Below are 19,322 nucleotides of genomic sequence, written 5' to 3' on the forward strand. Positions count from 1 at the left end.
GACCTAATAATTTTCCTAAACGCTTTAATCCTTAAATACTGTATAAATCAAACTGATGATCTATTTTTCTACCTACTTTCTTATCTTGGATGTATGCAGGTCAAAAGCTGACATGGCTATCACTGAGCTAACATCAAGGCGGCGGCGGCGGCAGCTGCACTGCTGGAAGGTTCTAGCGAAAAATCAGTTCCCTTGCCTTTTCTCCCTCTAGGGGCTGTCCACATCCCTTGGATTGTGATCTTCTTTCACTGTGTCCAAAGCCATCAACAATGGCTCAAGTGCCATCCTTGTCATTCTTCATTTTAAAGGACTCTTGTGAGCAGATTCAACCAAACAACACAATTCAGCTAATCTCACTGTTTCAATTCTTTAACTTTTCTGCAGGGTACCTTTTGCCATGTAGTGTAATATTCACAGGTTCTGAGCACATGGCGAAGTACAGGACATTAACAAAGGTACAGGAGTCATTATTCTGCCTACTATAAATTCATGGTTGGACACAAAATGCACAATAAAATATTATGGTTATTGTATTTATTATTATTTTTGTCACTCATAAAGAATAAAATATCTTAGGCTAAGATAATTCGGTGGCTAAACAACCTGGGCGGGGGAAGAATGGACAGATAAACAAGGATGAAAGCAAGGACAATGGCTAGGAAACTATTGAAATTATCCGAGGAAGAGATCCATGTGACTTACTAAACAGTAGAATTTTGGGAAATTATGGGAAACAGCTAAATTTTGGTTTTATTTTGAAGACATGGACAAGATTTGTCAATGGATTGGATATAGGGACAAGAGACAGAAATCAAGGATGACCCAAAAATCCATATGCCAAAAGTAGCTTACAAATGGTGGGGCTATCTAAGGATCTAAAGGAGATATAAGAAAAAAAAGATGAATAATATCTAGCAATCTGTGGGTACTAAAAAAACAATAGTTACAAGAAGAGCAATAGTCATCTTACATGAGATAATATCACTAGACAAATCTATCATTTACCTACCCCAATTCCTCTGCACAATTTTCTCAAAATTTGAACACAAGTAGGATGAACCCCACATTACTCTGATTAATTTCCTTCCACATAGTAGGTTTGAGTTTCAAAATAGGAAGCAGATAAAATAATGAAAAAGTAAATAAAACAGAATTTTCTGTACATTTGTTTTTTACTCAGCTGTCTACCCACTGTATTCACCAAGAATTTGATTTATTTGTACCTCTAAAATAATCTTATCATTAGTTAACATGCAATTATTGGTTAATCTGTCTTCTATTAGACAGTAAAACCCATTTTATATTATCTTTTTTTAATTTCTAACACCAGGATGTTTGGATGTAGAGTATTTTTATGAAATACTTGCTGGATGTATGCATGGACAAATAAATGAATTTTTTCCTACTTGTAAAAGGTTGCTATTACTGTGAAGAATCATGGGTAGGCTAATGAAACAGCACTGCTATGGATAAGGACAGATGCTAAGGAGTTCCAGGGTACAGTGTGACACACTCAGAATAAGAGATGCACTTAAGCAATTTTGTATAATATTTTGTTTTTTAAACCCCTCTCACAGGTATTGCTAAAGGTTAGGAAGGGATGTTAAAATGTTCCAAAATGAGATTGTTATGAAAATTGCTGCCACACTGAGTCTTTACTAAACACTATTGAATTATATACAAGTGGGTGGATTTTATATGTGAATTATATCTCAAGCTGGTAAGAAGAACCTTTTCAATAAAATGGCATAAGGACAAAATGTTACATCAGCTCATAAAGCATGTAACCACATAAATAATTGCATAATGGAACAGATATTTTTTTTTTAAAAAAAGCCCTATCAGGCAAAAGGAGTCCTAGGGGAACCTCCACACTCTGGAGACACAGTAAATTAGCACCCACATGAGGAACTGGCCTGCCTCTCGGCTCTGCATGGCCCTTTACTCTAACCAGCCTGGAGTAAATCTCGTTATAAGCTCAGCCCTCTCCTGGAATCCGAAGCCTCCTGATCTTCTGAGTCTGCCTGAGACAGACAACAGAACTGCTGTATGGGCTCTGTAAGTAAAACTGTTCAGTGAAAATGTCTGACTCTAGAAGAATGTGCATTCTTATCCACAGGGAAGGATTTTATCATAATATGCAGAATACATTAGATAGTGAGATGGTAGGCTGAAGAGGATGGCAGAATCATAGAGTTAAGTATTATTATTTATTCTGCAGAGAATGGGCATTTTGTTCTGCTTGGTAGTGGTTCTATAACCTGTCTTGAGTCGAATTGTTTTAGTGTGCTATGACATTTATCATGGTGGTTGAATCTCATTTCTAAGCCCAATAACTCATTAAAAATAAAAATTAGCAATTTTGAACACCTTCTGCATGCCAGGAACTGTATTAGGCACTATACATATCCAATGAGAAAAAGGATCAAAGGAAGTTTACATTACTTGTAGGTTTCTGTGAGATTAACGTTTTTGAGAACATGAACATGGAAATTAAAAATAACCAGGTTAAGAATCCCAGTCATGAAATTCACCAGTTGTTGGTGATTCTGAGTATATTTCGTGACCTCTCTATTACTAAGTTTCTTCACTGGGAAAGTGAGCTTAAAGTGAACCTGGTAGTACTTGCCACACGGTGGTGTAGGAAGAATTAAGAGTGTTTATAAAGCTCTCGGTACAATGTTTGTTGACCAAGCATCCAATAAATGTTCTGTTGCTGTGAGTAATGTGTTACTGCTGTACAAAACTTCAGTTAGTTTTGACCAAAGATCTGAACACAGGCCAATCACACACTGAGAATGAAGGTGTATGTGGATTAGAGTTGAGTCAGACCAATTTGACAGTAAAAGCATGTAAGAATAGCTTGGAGGAAATGCAGTGCCTTGCTTAATAAATATGTATTAGCCCCCTTTGCCGTCGGAGAAAAACAATTAATTTTTTTGAGAAAAATGCAATCAAATACAACTGCAAGTACATACCAAAAACTGTCTGCAATTACTTAGACTTCGTATATAGACCTTATAAGCCTCCAGGGTTTTTTTTTTTTTTTATATTTCAGAAGTAGAATCAAGTAAAAATTTAATAAATATTGGTAGGTAGAGGATGACAGAGAGTTGGGAGGTGGAGATTAATTCTAATTTGATGATTAGTGGAGTTTAATGTCATTTGCTGAAAAATGAATCCTGTGAGAAGGATCCAGGTTTAGAATGACAGGTGGGGATGTGTTCTGTTTCATTCATGTTGAGGTTAGAGAGTTTGAGATGTGGTTGAGAATGTTCCCCAGCCTTAGATAAAGCATTTTATTCACCTTTTATTTACACTTACTGCAAATAAGAGAGCTCTCTATAAACTATTGTCAGAATTTCTCTAAATTATAGATTTGATCACCTCACAACTGCCTTCAGTTTTGGCCAGAAACGTTGCCATGACTTTAAAGACTCTGCTAATTTTTTTCAAAAAAATAGGATTTAGGAGATTCCATACATTGCAGACTTTTGAGTCATCTCGATATAAGTGCTATTTAAAGCCACAGGAATAATGAAGTGATCTCAAGGAAAGTATACGGAGAGAAAGAGAAGCTGGACTTCTTGGAAGAAAAGCAGAGCCTTCCACAAAGCCACAAGTGATAAGGCAGAGAACAAAACATTGTTTGATAAACATGGAAAAAACTCACAGAATAACTATCATTAAAGCTATTTAAAAAGAGTCAAGGAGGAAATAGTCAACACTGCCAGAATTTCGGAGGAAGAGAAAAATAAATCTGAAATTAAACTTTTGTACTTGCCAATTTAAAAAATCCTTGATGACATCAACCGGAGGTTTTCTGAGTGTTATTAGAGAAAAAATCCTGATTGCCACTGAACAAAAGCAGATTGTTCTTCAGAGAAGGTTTTTTTTGTTATAAGAGATGTATCAGGAAATTGAGAGAGAAACGTTTACGTCTTTCAGAACTTACTATCTAAACACACAGACAGAAAATGAAAGCTGCTCAAAATATCCTGGTTGAAATGAATGTGTTGAATGTATCAACATAATGTGTGGAAAGCCTTCATTATTGAGTTGGGGCAAAAATTGAGGGGTGTAAACTACAGAAAAGGAACCAATGGCACCAAACAGGATTCTAAAGAAGGAAAGGAATTTTGTTGAAGTTGCGTTAGAAGAGAGAGAGAGAATGATTTGTTTACTTATTCATGAAATATTTAGAAATGCCTGGCTCTTGAGGCTGTCCTACTAAAATTTAAGTTCTTTATCCTGTCTGTGGAATTCAAGAGTTTTATGACCTGGCTTGTCTAATTCCTCTAGCTTCATTTCCAGTAGCACCCAGATTCACACTTAAATTTCCATTGTGTTACTTTGCTTGTAGTTAATTGATTACTGTTTTCTTTCCTTCATCTGTCTGTTCAGGATCTGTGTAGAGATCACTTTTGTCCTGTGTTTCATCCTTGTAAGCTCACTCTTCTCCCATCAAACTCTTACGTTTATAATAACTGTTACATCTATTCTAGTCAGATTTCTTAGAATTAACTCTTGCTGAGACTTCTACAAACACAGTCACAAACGCATACACATATGCCCTGAAACTGTCAGTGAACTAATTTTCATTTCTAGCTCTTATATATGCAGCATTCCACCTTTGTGTAATCTACAGCTGACAGGTCTTCTCCCTTTGTCTCGGATGCCTCTGACACGCGCTGTGCCTAATGCAGAGTCAGGCATGCAGTAAGTGTTCAAAAGCGGCCAATTTTCATTTTAGATAAGAGTCAACCAACTCTTATCATGGTTAGGGTCTTTAGTCTTATAAGCCTGGGGTTTTCACACTTTCACAACCTCTATCGCTTCCTCAGGTACCAAAGCAGGGTACTTCTTTATTTTTCTTGCTTCAGTGAGTTCTAAGTATATGTTTACTACATAACTGAACCAAGTGTTTGTGATAGATGAGCAGGTGCTTAAGTAAAAGTATTGACTGTGAAAAGGTATGTCCAGTCCTTTTTCTCTGGGCCCAGAATGGATGAGAAGAAGGAACCAGAAAATATAATGGTAGAACAATAAAAAAGAGAAATTTTTTAGTTCTTTTCTGCTAGGCTGAACACAAGTGAAGTCAACCCATACTCTGTGGTTTGATTTGGTTTGGTTTGGTTCCATTATGAGCTTTCAACAAAATACAGAAGAAAAAAAAAAACCTGCCAAGAAGAATAAAGATAGCCAATGAATAAACCAAATTATTTAAATAATTTAAAGGAAAATCAAGTCAAAACATAACTCATTCAGATGGAAGTTTAAATTTTAAAAGTGACCATTCATAAAATTTCCTAGAAGTCAATAACAAAACCTGCATCTCAATCATTGCATATTAAATTAAAGTCATTCACCCAGAATTAATTGACATATACAGAGGCTCTCTGCACTCCCATAGATATTTTTATTATTTATCACTATATACTACATTTTGAAGTTATTGCCAAGCAGTACTGATCTTTGTCCTTCCCTTCCCTCCTTAAGGGGGATTTTACTTGTATTACTCCTTAACTTCTAACACAGAACTATGCAAAAAGTAGGTTCTTGATAAATGTTCCTGAGAGCAAAAGGCAGGATCAAGGGAAGAAATACGACAGAGTTTTTTTTGTTGTTGTTTTTTGGTTTTGTTTTTTTTTTTTTTGGTACCGGGATTGAACTTGGGTCCTTGCACTTGCAAAGCAGGCCACCAAACCGCTGATCTAAATCCCCGGCCCCAACAGAGCATTCTTGTTCAACATGTTCACATATGGCATTCCAAAACCTTAGAATTCTTTATCTCAACTTAGACAATAAACAGAAATATTTGAAGCACAGTTTTGTTTTGTTTCTAGAAAGCCTTCTCCAAATTCTACAAAACTCTGGAATGTCTACTTTCTGTTAATTCTTTTTTTTTTTCTTTTTCTTCTTTTTTTTTTTGTTGTTGTTGTTTTAAAGTTATTTTAATTGACAAATAATCAAGAAATATGTTTTCACAAAGTAGAGCAAATCTGTTCTAGAGAACTAATCGCAGGAACATTGAGGGCAGAAACACATTCAAGCATGGCAACACACTATGCAGGTGATGGGCAGTATTCTCTGTCCCTAAGCCTGGTGGTGGGTGGTAGGTCTGTATTGTAACTCTTTATCTCGCCACATTTCCAAGCCAGATGCCACATATAAGGGTCCTTTTAATGGGTAGTTTGCTACAGGCATATACTCATGATTGCCTTGGTGCCTGCTTTTTATTTGTCATTTAGTGTTATTTTTTATCATAATTATCTCTTCCTCGATATATTCTAGCTTTTGACTATACACTTCTCTGTTCCCACCCCAGTGGAAAATGTAATATTTCTGTGCTTTGTTACCACCTTATTTTATTTGGTGATACCTCTCTGTTACAATATAAATTCCCAAAAAGGATGAAATATGACTGGCAAATCTAGGATAAAGTACCTATTCTTAGTCCTGTCATCTGTGGCTAAAGAAGTGGGGGAAAGTCTCATAGTATAAATAGAGCTAACAGCAAATGGCTCCAGGAAAATAAAAATTGTGAGCTGAGACAATTTTTTTAAATGGGTGGGGGATGACTGTATTATTTGAAATCTTACAAAAATTTTTGTCAGTTTAAGTGATTTGTTCATATTTCATATAGTACATATTCATTTTGGTCATTTACAGTAATTTGGTCATTTATTCGGAATTGGCCTAAGACACAAGCAAATGCAGCCATTTTTATTTCAGACTTGCTCTGTACTTTTAATGCAGCATGTCAGCTTTCCAGAACGTCACATCCTCTCCCGTCATCTTCCTGCTAACTGGTGTTCCTGGGCTGGAAGCCTTCCACACCTGGATCTCCATTCCTTTCTGCCTTCTCTATGCAACCGCCCTGTCAGGAAACAGCCTGATTCTCTTCGTCGTTATCACTCAGCCCAGTCTCCACGAGCCCATGTATTATTTCCTCTCCCTGCTGTCCACCACTGACCTCGGGCTGTCCATATCCACACTGGCCACCATGTTGGGTATATTCTGGTTCAATGCCAGGGAGATCAGCTTCAATGCCTGCCTGTCCCAGATGTTCTTCATTAAACTGTTCACTGTCATGGAATCCTCTGTGCTGCTGGCTATGGCTTTTGATCGCTTTGTGGCCATCTCGAATCCCCTTAGGTATGCTGCTATTTTAACTGAATCCAGAATAGCTAACATTGGGGTGGCAATTGTCATCAGGGGGACCCTAATGCTTACACCGATGGTTGCACTTCTTACACGACTCTCCTTCTGCCAAAGCCACGTGCTGCACCACTCTTACTGCTTCCATCCTGACGTGATGAAGCTCTCGTGCACAGACACCAGGATCAACAGTGCAGTTGGGCTGACTGCCATGATTTCTACTGTGGGTGTGGACTCCGTCCTCATCCTCCTTTCCTATGTTTTGATCGTTAGGACTGTCCTCAGCATTGCGTCCCCAGAGGAGAGGAGGAAGGCCTTCAGCACATGTGTCTCCCATATTGGGGCGGTGGCTGTATTCTACATTCCACTGATCAGTCTGTCCTTTGTTCATAGATTTGGAAAGCGAGCCCCACCCTATCTGCATACCATGATTGCTAACACTTACCTGCTGATCCCTCCTGTAATGAACCCCATCATCTACAGTGTGAAGACCAAGCAGATACGCAGAGCTGTAATAAAAATTTTCTACTCTAAAGAAACACAGAATTAAGGGGTTCTAGAGCTAGACAGTTCCTTCAGTGTAGTCTACTTCGGGTCATGTTATCAATTAAAAACAGAACAAACAATGGTATCCATTAAAGCTAAATATAGAGTCATTTAAAGTTAAAGTTAGAATATAGCTAGATCATTAGCTACGTTTACCCTTTCATTTTATGCATGAGGAGGTAGAGATATAGAAATGGAAAGCATAAACAGTCCAAAGGCTCAAGTCTAGAATTTTTCTTTATCATTTATTGTTCCAAACAGTTGTTATTTTCTAACCTTGTCAGTGGCCTAAGAATTAGATTATTAAAAGTCCCTCTTTTTTTTCCTTGAGAAAAATAGATAACATGCTCTGATTGCAATAATAATTTTAGCTAACACTTATTATTTTTCTGACAAGTTAGGATTCTATTTCCTAAATGAATTAGCATCTAATTTATACTATGGAAGCATAAGAAAACAAATAAATAATTTTTAAAAAATAAAAAACATAAAAATCCATCCTCTAGAATTTTTAATTATAGTAGAGAGGAAATACTCAGATCCAAATCTTCAAACGCCACAAAGCTTTCCTACATGATGATCTTTCCTGAAACAGATTCCAGAATTTCTCACCTTCCCTCAACTTTCTGCTCCAAAAGTTTAAAGTACTATGAACTGCAAAGTAATTACAATTTGTGGTATTTATTCAGGAATTACCAAATCAGTAATATATGTATCATGTAACATCTCGGTCCAGAAAGTTAATTATCTCAACCCTGGTTATTTCCATTAATTCTCAGGTTTAAAGCACATATGTGTTTCAATGAAACATTGCTATTACTCAGTTAAACTGGGCGCTGTAGCTAATATAAGGTCCAGGAAGGAAGCAGAAGTACTTGTTCTTACCTATAGGGAGTTTATTAAGTGACTTTACTAAGGTTATTAAATAAGAATGATGCCATATTTGACAATAATATTTTCATTCTCAATAATTGTTAACCTTCATTTCCATGTGTTGGAATCTCCTACGGCTTAATTTTTAGACCTTTTTACTTTGTCACTTTCCCATCCTTGGTTATCTCATCTAATGCTATGGTTTTAAATGTCATCTGTGTGCTGTCAGATCCCATATTAATATTTACAGTTCAAACTGCTGTAACTGCCTATACAATAATATTTTCATTCTCAATAATTGTTAACCTTCATTTCCATGTGTTGGAATCTCCTACGGCTTAATTTTTAGACCTTTTTACTTTGTCACTTTCCCATCCTTGGTTATCTCATCTAATGCTATGGTTTTAAATGTCATCTGTGTGCTGTCAGATCCCATATTAATATTTACAGTTCAAACTGCTGTAACTGCCTATATAACTTCCCTAAGCCACTAACTCTACTTTCCAGGTCACTAAGACAAAACACTTGGAGTTACACCTCACACTTTTCTGTCACCGCTAGTCTACGTCCAACCTATCAGCGAATTTAGAGACAAGACACTTACATCTCTTCTACTACTACCTCACGCTAGCCATAGTCTTGGACCAGAAATCCTTCATGGACAGCCTTTTGGAGAATCTTTCTTCTTCCATGTCTGCTTTACAGTTTATTTTCTCCAGCAGCAATGATTATTTTAATCCATAAGGCAGATCTTGTCCCTTTCTCTATTCAACATGCCCCAGTAGCCTTTTGTCTCATCCAGGGAATATTCACTCATTGTAACAGTTTCCAAAGAAATCTATATAAGCTGCTTTTCTCTACCATCCCAACTTGACCTCCTATCACTCTCTTACACCTGCACCAGCCTCTAAATATTTTCTTAACTCACCAAGCCTGCTAAATCACACTTGCCATTCTCCTCACCTAGCATGTGCCTCTCCCAGACTCCCATGAGGATTACCTTCCTCACTTCCCAAAGAACCGTGTTCAAGTGTGCCTTAGTTTGACGCCAGGAAAATAATAATAACAGCAACAACACCTCTCTCTCAATTTGTGCCTGTATTCACTCTCATCTTTACCTGCCTTGTTTGCAATGTCTAACGCCTTCTAATACTTATGGCATCATATATGTCAGGGTTTTTTTTTTTTCTGGTTTCCCCATCATGAAATTTTTGTGGATAAGAAATTTGCTTTATCCTTTCTGTCTCCCAGCCCCTCAAACAGGATGTGCCACATAGGAAAGCTAATAAAATGTCTGAATGACCTGGCTCTATTTACTTCTCAGGCTTCATTGCTTCTCTTCTGTAAATGCTGTAGATACAAGGAACAATCTGCACTTCCTCAATCCCGCATGCCCTCTGTCGCCTTCCAGCCTAGGAACAAGCTGTTACTTTTACTTGTAGCACTGTCTCCATCCTCCTGGTTGAACGAGAAGTGACTCCTTCAGAGACTTTTCTGGACTTCCCCAGTTGGCCTGCTGCCCCTGCAGCACCTGCGCGTCTCTCTTGGAACAGCCCTCCCCAGACTTTTGCAACTGTTCTCTCCCCAGGCTTGAGCTCACGCCCCAAGACCGGGGCCTGTGTCGTGTTCGCTGGTTGTTCTCACCTCTGCATTCACAGTGTCTGGGCTTCTAATCTTGGTAGAATTCATGAATAAACAAACTCTTTAAAAGATACATAAGGCTTTGAAGTAGCACACGTGGAATATATTTTCCACACAGATCTATTTTTATGAAGCTCTACATTTTAAAGGATACTGAAAGTATCACTCCCTCACTGTGCTTCATACAACATACTGGAACCTTGTCCTGAGCTTGTGCTATCTTCTAACATAAAACTTGCTCTATTAGGACACTAATAAATAAAAAAAAATTAAAAATAAATAAAAAACTGAAGAGGCTGTCGCTCCTACTTACAGCACGTTCTACATCCCCCTGGCTAAGAACAGAGGTGCCATTTCAAGGAAGTGATTTATATCTTGCCAGCTTCTGTTTACTTTCATCCCTTTCTGTTCCCTTACCTGGATTGTCCTCGCGATGCACCCCTAACTCATAATCAAGCAAAAGCAAACATCTAAAGAAGGTGCCAGCAGGTCTGAGATGGAAATATGGAAAAGCTCCCTTGTACATTGAATTTTTGTTTCCTTGTTCCCACACACTACCTAAGGCAGGGTATGAAGTGAGGGAGGAGGAGAATGAGAGAGAGCAGCAACATGGGCTGGAGAAGGATGGACATACGCAGGTTCCTAAACGTGAAAGAGCGGAGCAGCTTCAATCCCAAGACCCAGACCCTCATTTCTGCCACTCTCCCTCCCTTCACCGACCACACACTAATCGGTGGCCACTCCTACAGGTTCCCAGGCCAGTCCACAAATCTGAGGACTTGTTGTCTTCTATCACTGAGAAATGGACCGGTTGGATACTGAGAATATGTGAGTTGCAGAACAGATATGATGCTATGCCCCAGGAGAACAGGTTCGCTCCTTGGCTAGGATTTTCTTAGAAGCCAGAGCGTTATTGATCATATGGCCACTGTGGAAACCATTCTAATACAGTGTGGGGCTGTAAGGGTGAAAATGGAAACAATAAGAAATATTCAAGAGATTTTTAGAAGGAAAAATAAACAAGATTTACTGAAGAATTAAAATGTGAGGAAAAAGAAAAATATGCATTTTACTGTCTTTCACCAGTAAATTCATAAGCACACCTAATTTTCCTCTAATTCACTCTCTGAACACTTTCTAGAAATGCAATCTGAAACACATGTTCAGTTATGAGGACAGCTTATTCTCCTCCCAATTCCAACAGCCCACCATAAACTTACATTCATCTGCTTCTCCAATTTTCTCCTTCCTTTTTGTGTTGCATTTATGCTACACACCACACTGCTCACACACACGTGCACACACGCACACACACACACACACACACACACACACACACAGCATAGATAATTCTGTTTCTTTCCTCCATGATTTTCTTTCTCCCCAAATACTGTCTTCTTGGATCTACTCCCCTGACTAATTAAATGTTTCCTCTTAAGTTTTCATAAATATCTGTGATATTTTCTGCCCTTTCATATTATTTTAAGATTGTGTAGGTGTCTGTGAGTGCCTAGAGGACAGGTATTTCATCTTTTTCACTTCTGCAGCCCCTAAACATAGCAGAGTATCCACACAAAACTAGTGTTATAGATATGCATATTAAACAATGAATGGCTGAATGAACTTCATTGCCAGATACAGATGACCAATCAGAAAGTCTTGGTGGCTGACTGGTAAGAAAATAATTCTGTTGGTGTCTTCGGAGACAATGACAAGGTAAGACTCACCTAAAGCATAGTTACAGAGGATTCAGTGTAGGACAGGATAGAGTGCTTCGTAAAGTATAAAGAAAACTCTGAAAAGTATAAGAAAGAGCATATATCATTGGAGGATAAATACTAGAGAGTCTACAGGGACTGAGGATATTTTCGGGAGAATGTAGGGCTTCAGCATAAGCCTTACACATATCCAACATGAAGAAGTTGTGGCAAATAAATGAAAGATCAGAATGGACAGCAACACATCACTTCACACAAGCCCATGGGGGAGCTGAGGAAGGCAAATCCAATAGAATTTAGAGTCTAATTCTATTGCCCATCATATGCCTCCTCTGTTTAAAGCTCTCTGATAAACCCTCAGTTCATTCAAAGCCTAAATGAAAGCCCACTGATGACCTGTAAGTCCTACAGGGCCCTAGAAGGCCTAATTGCCACCACCTTCCTTGATTCTTCCACTGTCCCTTATTATTCTGGTTCAGGCACACAGGCTTTCTTGGTGTTCTCAGCTACCAGGCACACTCCTTCCTCAGGACTTTGCATTTGTAATTTCTAGTCCTTCTTGCCAGAAGGACCTCCCTTAGATATCTCCATGGTTAGAGTCCTCCCTCCCTTTGTCCTCTCCTCAGACCCCTGCATTTTGTGGGGCATTCCCCAGCAATTTCATCCTGAGCTTCAAGTCTTTCCCTGTGATATTTACGTGTTCCCTTGTTCCCTTCATTTATTCTCCTATGATTGTCTAGAATCCTTTTACATTCATATATTAATTCCATTTGTTGAGTGCCCGTCTCACCAGAATGCATACTCTGTGAGACATGGGGTTGTGCTTTGTCTATTACGACATTGTAACTCCTTGACAAACACCTGCTGAATGTGGATGAACAAAGTCAGTACCTGCAATTCTACAACAATCACTAAGTTTGTAACTTAGAGCTAAGAGTCTTTCTATTTGTCATTTATTTGAGATACACATAGAATAAGGAATGACTTCACTACCTCTGGAGGTGTTTGGGGATTTTCGTGAGGTTTCATTTTGTTTTGTTTTGTTATTTTTTCTGAGAGAGAAGCTAAGGAACTTATTTTGAATTTTGAGGTCCCAGCATTCCAGGAGGTTGAGGAAGAGAGATCACAAGTTCAAGCCTCGCCTAGGTAACTTAATAAAACCCTGTCTCAATTTAAATTTTTTTTAATTTGTAAAATAGGCTGTGGGCATAGTTCAGTGTGAAGCCTGTGGATTAAATCCCTAGTACTGATAAAATAAAATAAAGTGAAAATAAATAAGACATGTATTCTTAGAAGCCAGGGACCATAACTTCCTACACTTTGCTTATCATGTCTTGCAAAGTGGCTGGTGAGGAAACACATTATCCACGTGACTGACTGTAGGAGATTGAGTTAGCTTGAAAGAGTGGGGACACATTGTAAGAGACCTCTGTGTCAATGTAGGAGTGGCAACAGAAGTAGGGCCTTTGAGATTGGTTCCCTAAACAGAGTAATGGAAAGCCTTTGGGAATGGCACACAGGTGGACATGGAGAAGTCATTCTGCTGTTCACCAAGTCCTTGGAGCCTCAGCTCATATTCCCATTGCCTGATCCTATGGGCCTCTGAGTAGAATTATAAAAAGGCCTATTATACAAAGGGAATGACAGTCCAGCTAAGCAAGGATTACACCATTCTCAGCTGAGTGCATATTCACCTGGAACCTGGGAGCCTGTGGCCTCTGACATACTAGAGGACCATGAAGACCCCACAGACTGCTTCATAGTACCAGAGAGGAAAGTCCTTGTGTTCCACTCATACCCTCACAGGCTTAGAAGAAATATCTCAGAGCTTTAACTGAGAGTCCAGAAGGGCAGGTAAGAATGCATGCAGTAGTCTCATCCAAAGCCACAACAAAGCAGCTAAAATGTTCATCAAGGAGCCACTTTAGGCAAGGAGCCAGTCAATGTGGGGGGGACACATAAGATTTTATGGAACAGGGACACCTGGAGATAAGATGATAGCCCAAAAGTCTTGGGCTTCAGTGAGAAAATGCAGATAGCAAAGCAGAAGAGTTGCTCTTAGCATGAGAGGTTAAGAAATTACCTAACTGTGCAGCCAATAGAGGCCCTTGTATCTATCAGCACTACCTGTAGTAATATGAGTAAAAGGCCTTGAATGTAGAAAACTTCATTGTGCTTCTCCCCTGGATGCCACACTGCTCCATACCTGCCTTTTCTCCACCCTAGGTCCCATTTCATAGACATGGTAGTATAATGACCTCCATGGAGGTTACTTAGTTATGTCCCATACTATTCACATGATTTATTTGGATTTCTACTTCCCCTTCCCTACAGAAAAGCTATGTATGATGGATACATAAATGGATGGATGGATTGAATGCTTTTCATGTTCACATAGCAGCTAAAGGCCAACTTGGAATTTGGTATGTGTCAAGGAAGAAAAGCTGTTCCATCTCTGCGCAAGTTCTAAAGATAGACAACAAGAAATATGGGTCATAGGTGTGGATTTTGTGACCTTTGAAACCTGGATCTATTCCTCTTTGCTTATCCAAGATTGGAAGAATCCAATTGAAATCTCCTAGAATGCATTTTATCATATCAGGATTACTGGTTTCTAAACCCTCTCCATTAAGACCAAATTGAAAAGTATGTCAGTTGCAGTATGCCCCGGCCCGCGGGCTCAGTAATCAGCAGAGCTCGAGAAGGGGAGATACCTGGAAATGGGACAAGAGAGGCGCAGAGAGAAGGAGACCAAGCAGAGGCTTGTCAAGGTCTCATTTATTTGCAGTCACAAGCAGTATATAAAGGCAAAAACCACAAATTTGTAAGAGGAAATGGTTACTCACAAGATGATAAGGGAGAAACATATTGTACAGTAACAGTCATGATGAGATAGTTGTTATGTAACAGATTAGGTCATTAAATGAGCAAGGCCATTAGTGCAGTCATCGGCACATCTGTGCCAGTGAGGTGACTCAGATGTAAACATGGAGGCGGTTATGTTAGGCTCAAAAACAACTCTGAGAATATGAATATTTGGTCTCCTACAGCAGTAAGGATCCAGGATAGAAGTGCAGAAGAATCCTGGGAGGGATAAACAAGTTAACCCAAAGACCACCAGTGATGACACCTGTGGAATATTTTTTCCAAGAGCCAGAAAGTTTGCTTCTTGCAGAAAAGCCCATGGCTCTTTAGAAACAATTAGTTCTAAAGACCAGCAATGTTAAGGAGTCTAGCATAGAAAGATCTTGATGAGATCAGAGTCCAAAAGTTTGAGTAGAGTAGAGGATTGAGCCAAAGCACTTTAATCTACCAAAAAATAAATGTCTCCCTTTAATGAGTGATTTGACAGCACCGGTTCTAAAGAAAAAAAACAAAAAAAGAAAACAATGCTTTAGAATATCATTGTAAAGTTGGTAATCATCTTCCAAAATTAGAACTCAACCTAAAATCTCTTTGTAGTCAGTGGGAGCAGCCTTCCAGACAACTTTCGGACTGGACTTCCCCACCAGCAAGAAGCAGAACAAAGAAACTTCATAGTTGAGAAGCCAGGTAGTCAGGATCTGCTGAAGGGCATAACACTGCCAGTACCTTCATCTCTGAAGAACTTATTAGAGGGAGCTACTGCCTCTGATTTCATGCACCCAGATGCGAGTCCTTTTTTTTCTAGTTTTTGGTTTATTTTCAGGGGTTTTATTATTATTGCTGCTGTGATTCTTTTCCTCCTTGCTAACATTGGAACTGAGGACCTAGAATCTTGAAAAGTTGCAAAGTATTTCCTATCCTTGATGCCTTGGAACACTCTTTATTCCTTTTTTCTGTCTGATCTCCACTCATATTTCAAGACTGAACAAAAGTATCATCTTTTCCAGAAAGGTTCCTCTGAACCTTCCTCTCATGGAGGTCATGCCTCTCTCCCTCCCATGCATTAAATAGATAACTCATGCTAGCATGTATCACAAACTCTAATATGTTAGTTACTTGTCTGTCTTTCACCCCAAACAACCCATGCAAAGAGCAGGGAGAATGATTCTCATCAGTGCATCAACAGCATCCAGCATTTGGACTTGTACAAAGCACGTCATATGAATGAATATGAATGAATAAATATAAAGAAAGGAGGAAGAAGGGAAAATGCAAGTGAAAAAGAGGGAGAATAAAGGGAAGATGGGAGAGAGGGAGGACAGTTTTATCGGGAAGAAATTCCCAAAAAGTACTAAAAAATGGGGGGGGGTACCTAGTATAACCAAGATATGGGTCAGAAGGAAAAGTCTAAAGGGATTTAGGAAAGCTACATTTTGAGATAAACATTTCTCTTCCAAAGATTCCCTTTAAAATTTAAATGGACTGTGAAAGTAGTGATTAATAAGTCAGTTTGGGCTGTCACATTCTCTCCTCTGGAAAAGAGGGCCTTAGAGCTTATGAAACAACTTGAGTGGGATGGGGGGAAAACAGAAGCTAAGATACACTTGGCCCCCAGGTGTCCAGAGGACTCTCTGACTGTGCTCTATGTCCTAGCAGGCTGCCGGTGTGACCTCACCCTCTTCAGCCCCGCTCCTCAGTGCCAGCTATGAGTTCCTGCAACTTCACACATGCCACCTTTGTGCTTATTGGTGTCCCAGGGCTAGAGGAAGCCCACTTCTGGTTCGGCTTCCCCCTGCTCTCAATGTATGCCGTGGCGCTGTTTGGAAACTGCATTGTAGTCTTCATTGTCAGGACAGAGCGCAGTCTGCATGCACCCATGTATCTCTTTCTTTGCATGCTGGCAGCCATTGACCTGGCCTTGTCCACATCCACCATGCCCAAGATCCTTGCTCTCTTTTGGTTTGACTCCCGAGAGATCACTTTTGATGCCTGCCTTGCCCAGATGTTTTTCATTCATGCTCTTTCAGCCATTGAATCCACTATCCTGCTGGCCATGGCCTTTGACCGTTATGTGGCCATCTGCCACCCACTGCGTCATGCTGCAGTCCTCAACAATACAGTGACAGCCCAGATTTGCATTGTAGCTGTGGTCCGAGGCTCTCTCTTCTTTTTTCCACTACCACTGCTCATCAAGCGGTTGGCCTTCTGCCACTCCAACGTGCTCTCACACTCCTATTGTGTGCACCAGGATGTGATGAAGTTGGCCTACGCTGACACGCTGCCCAATGTAGTCTATGGCCTTACCGCCATTCTGCTGGTCATGGGTGTGGATGTCATGTTCATCTCCTTGTCCTATTTCCTGATTATACGAACAGTTCTGCAACTACCTTCCAAGTCGGAGCGAGCTAAGGCCTTTGGGACCTGCGTGTCACACATCGGTGTGGTCCTGGCCTTCTATGTGCCACTCATTGGCCTCTCGGTGGTACACCGCTTTGGAAACAGCCTTGATCCCATTGTGCATGTTCTCATGGGGGATGTCTACCTGCTGCTGCCTCCTGTCATCAATCCCATCATCTATGGTGCCAAGACTAAACAGATCAGAACACGGGTGCTGGCTATGTTCAAGATCAGCTGTGACAAGGACATCCACGCTGTATGACTCAGGTGACCCTTACTGTTCTACTTCTCCATCTTTATTGGCTTCATACAATTATCCCATAACAGAAGCTTAATTCCAATTGCCTGTAAGCACATCATTGCTCTTCTCCAGCTGAAACAGCAAACTAAAGTGTGATCCATCTACTTAATGAGATATTATATGGAATAATCTGTATTATATATTATTTGGCTAAAGACGGTGATTTAAAATGAAACATTCACGTAACATTGAGCAAAAACAATGAGGAACACCTGAAGCTAATTTGAAAGTTAGTCTGTGCCTTGGAAGAAGTGTGTTCAAATTACCGATGGTGTTAGCTCCGTTCCTACTTTCTAAATGCTTTGTCATGGATGTTTTGTTTAACCAATATGCACACGTTTTAATGTGGAGGAAATAAAACTGCTAATTTAGGAAAACCATAGTCCTCACTGTGAGGTTTTTACACATTACCTTAATTACCCAAACCCTTAATAATAATGCTTGTAGATATAGCTTGTGTCCTTACAATATTCCAGGCACTGTGATAACTGCTTTACAGGTTTTTTTTTATCTTTGAGATTTTATGGGATAGGAACCATTCTTTACATTTTAAAGGATAGGTACCCTCATTTCTAGTGACAGGAATAAAGCTTACATTAGCAAGGTAATGAAGTCACATCATTCATGTGTGCTGTGCCAAGATTTGAAATTAAATTTGATAATTGAATACAGTCACTTAACTACCATGTCACTTTGCTTCCTGTTTAACATCTGCCATTTATTTCCTCCACCTGTACAAACCCTCTGTTTTCTCTCTGCCATGCTAAAATAATGTCTTTGTGTTTGTCCTGAGAGATAACCCTGGGGGCAACAAATTTAGATTAGTTCACTCTTCATGTTTTACAGCCATCGTTCATGGTGTTAGCACATGCTTCTTCCCAGATTGAGGGAAAATAATTTTGTTTATTTGTCTCATTTCTCCTTCATCACGTCTTCCTTTATCTTACTATGTCTTGTATCTGTAAAATATTTTGAATGGACAACATATAATGTTATCTGAGTTTTAACTTAGGGATCTGATTAAAAAATTTTAAATAGCTAAGTGTTATAACTGCCATTTTGTGTTTGTAGAATCCTGCAAACTAGTATTTAGAGATGTGAGAAATTTTTCAGCCTTTTTTCTCAGTGCAGGGACCTAACAGGAATCCTTTGCGTATCTGTAAAGATGCTGCGTGCCTCTTGTTTCTATTGAATTCCCCAGCAGCTCCAATGAACAGCAGAAACCTGAAAACAATTGTTGGGTCTATGGGGCTTGGGTGGGTACAGGATTTCATTTTGGACTGATGAAAAACTTCTGGAGATGAGTAGTGGTGATGATGGTAGAACAGTATGAATGCATTTGTTGCCACTGGATTAAAACACTTAATGCTTTAAATGCTAAGGTTTATGTTTTATAAATAATAAAAAATTACCAGAATATAATGTAAAATGTTTTGTTATAAATTTTATATAAAAACACATTAAAATTATTTTATCTTGCATACACTGGGATAAAGAAAATATATTGTTTATTTTTTTAAGCAGCTCTAAAAAGGATGATATTTAGTCCAAAGTAACAAAGCTTTAATAATAGGTCTACTAAGGTGGTAACAGGACCACAGTTTTTGGCAGAAATATGTACAGTCTTCAAACATCATCATGAAGGACACCGATTGTATTTACATGTGGTCACATACCTAAGAATGAGCCAACAGAAAGTGAAGAGCAAGGATCCTGTCACTGTGTCCTGACACTTGGGTAAGCCACCGCGCTTTCTATAATCTCACATTAGACTTCATTTCTAAGGCAAAAATACAGAAATTGAAAAAAATTTCAAGCAC

General features: G+C 39.1%; 2 protein-coding genes across 2 annotated transcripts; both read left to right on the forward strand.

Annotated features, from left to right (window-relative positions):
- The first annotated feature begins 1,904 nt into the window (after positions 1-1,904).
- Positions 1,905-17,463, forward strand: LOC104847669 (olfactory receptor 51E2). The gene is made up of 2 exons (XM_010603152.1): positions 1,905-2,058; positions 16,461-17,463. The coding sequence occupies exon 2, from the start codon at positions 16,510-16,512 to the stop codon at positions 17,461-17,463; it is 954 nt and encodes a 317-aa protein (XP_010601454.1). The 5' UTR covers positions 1,905-2,058; positions 16,461-16,509.
- On the forward strand, positions 6,761-7,711 carry LOC104847668 (olfactory receptor 51F2). Its single transcript, XM_010603151.1, has one exon. It carries the CDS (start codon positions 6,761-6,763, stop codon positions 7,709-7,711), a length of 951 nt encoding a protein of 316 aa, XP_010601453.1.
- Positions 17,464-19,322: the final 1,859 nt, after the last annotated feature.

Source organism: Fukomys damarensis, unplaced genomic scaffold, assembly GCF_012274545.1.
Source record: "Fukomys damarensis isolate Sample0158 unplaced genomic scaffold, DMR_v1.0_HiC HiC_scaffold_16, whole genome shotgun sequence".
Taxonomy (NCBI): domain Eukaryota; kingdom Metazoa; phylum Chordata; class Mammalia; order Rodentia; family Bathyergidae; genus Fukomys; species Fukomys damarensis.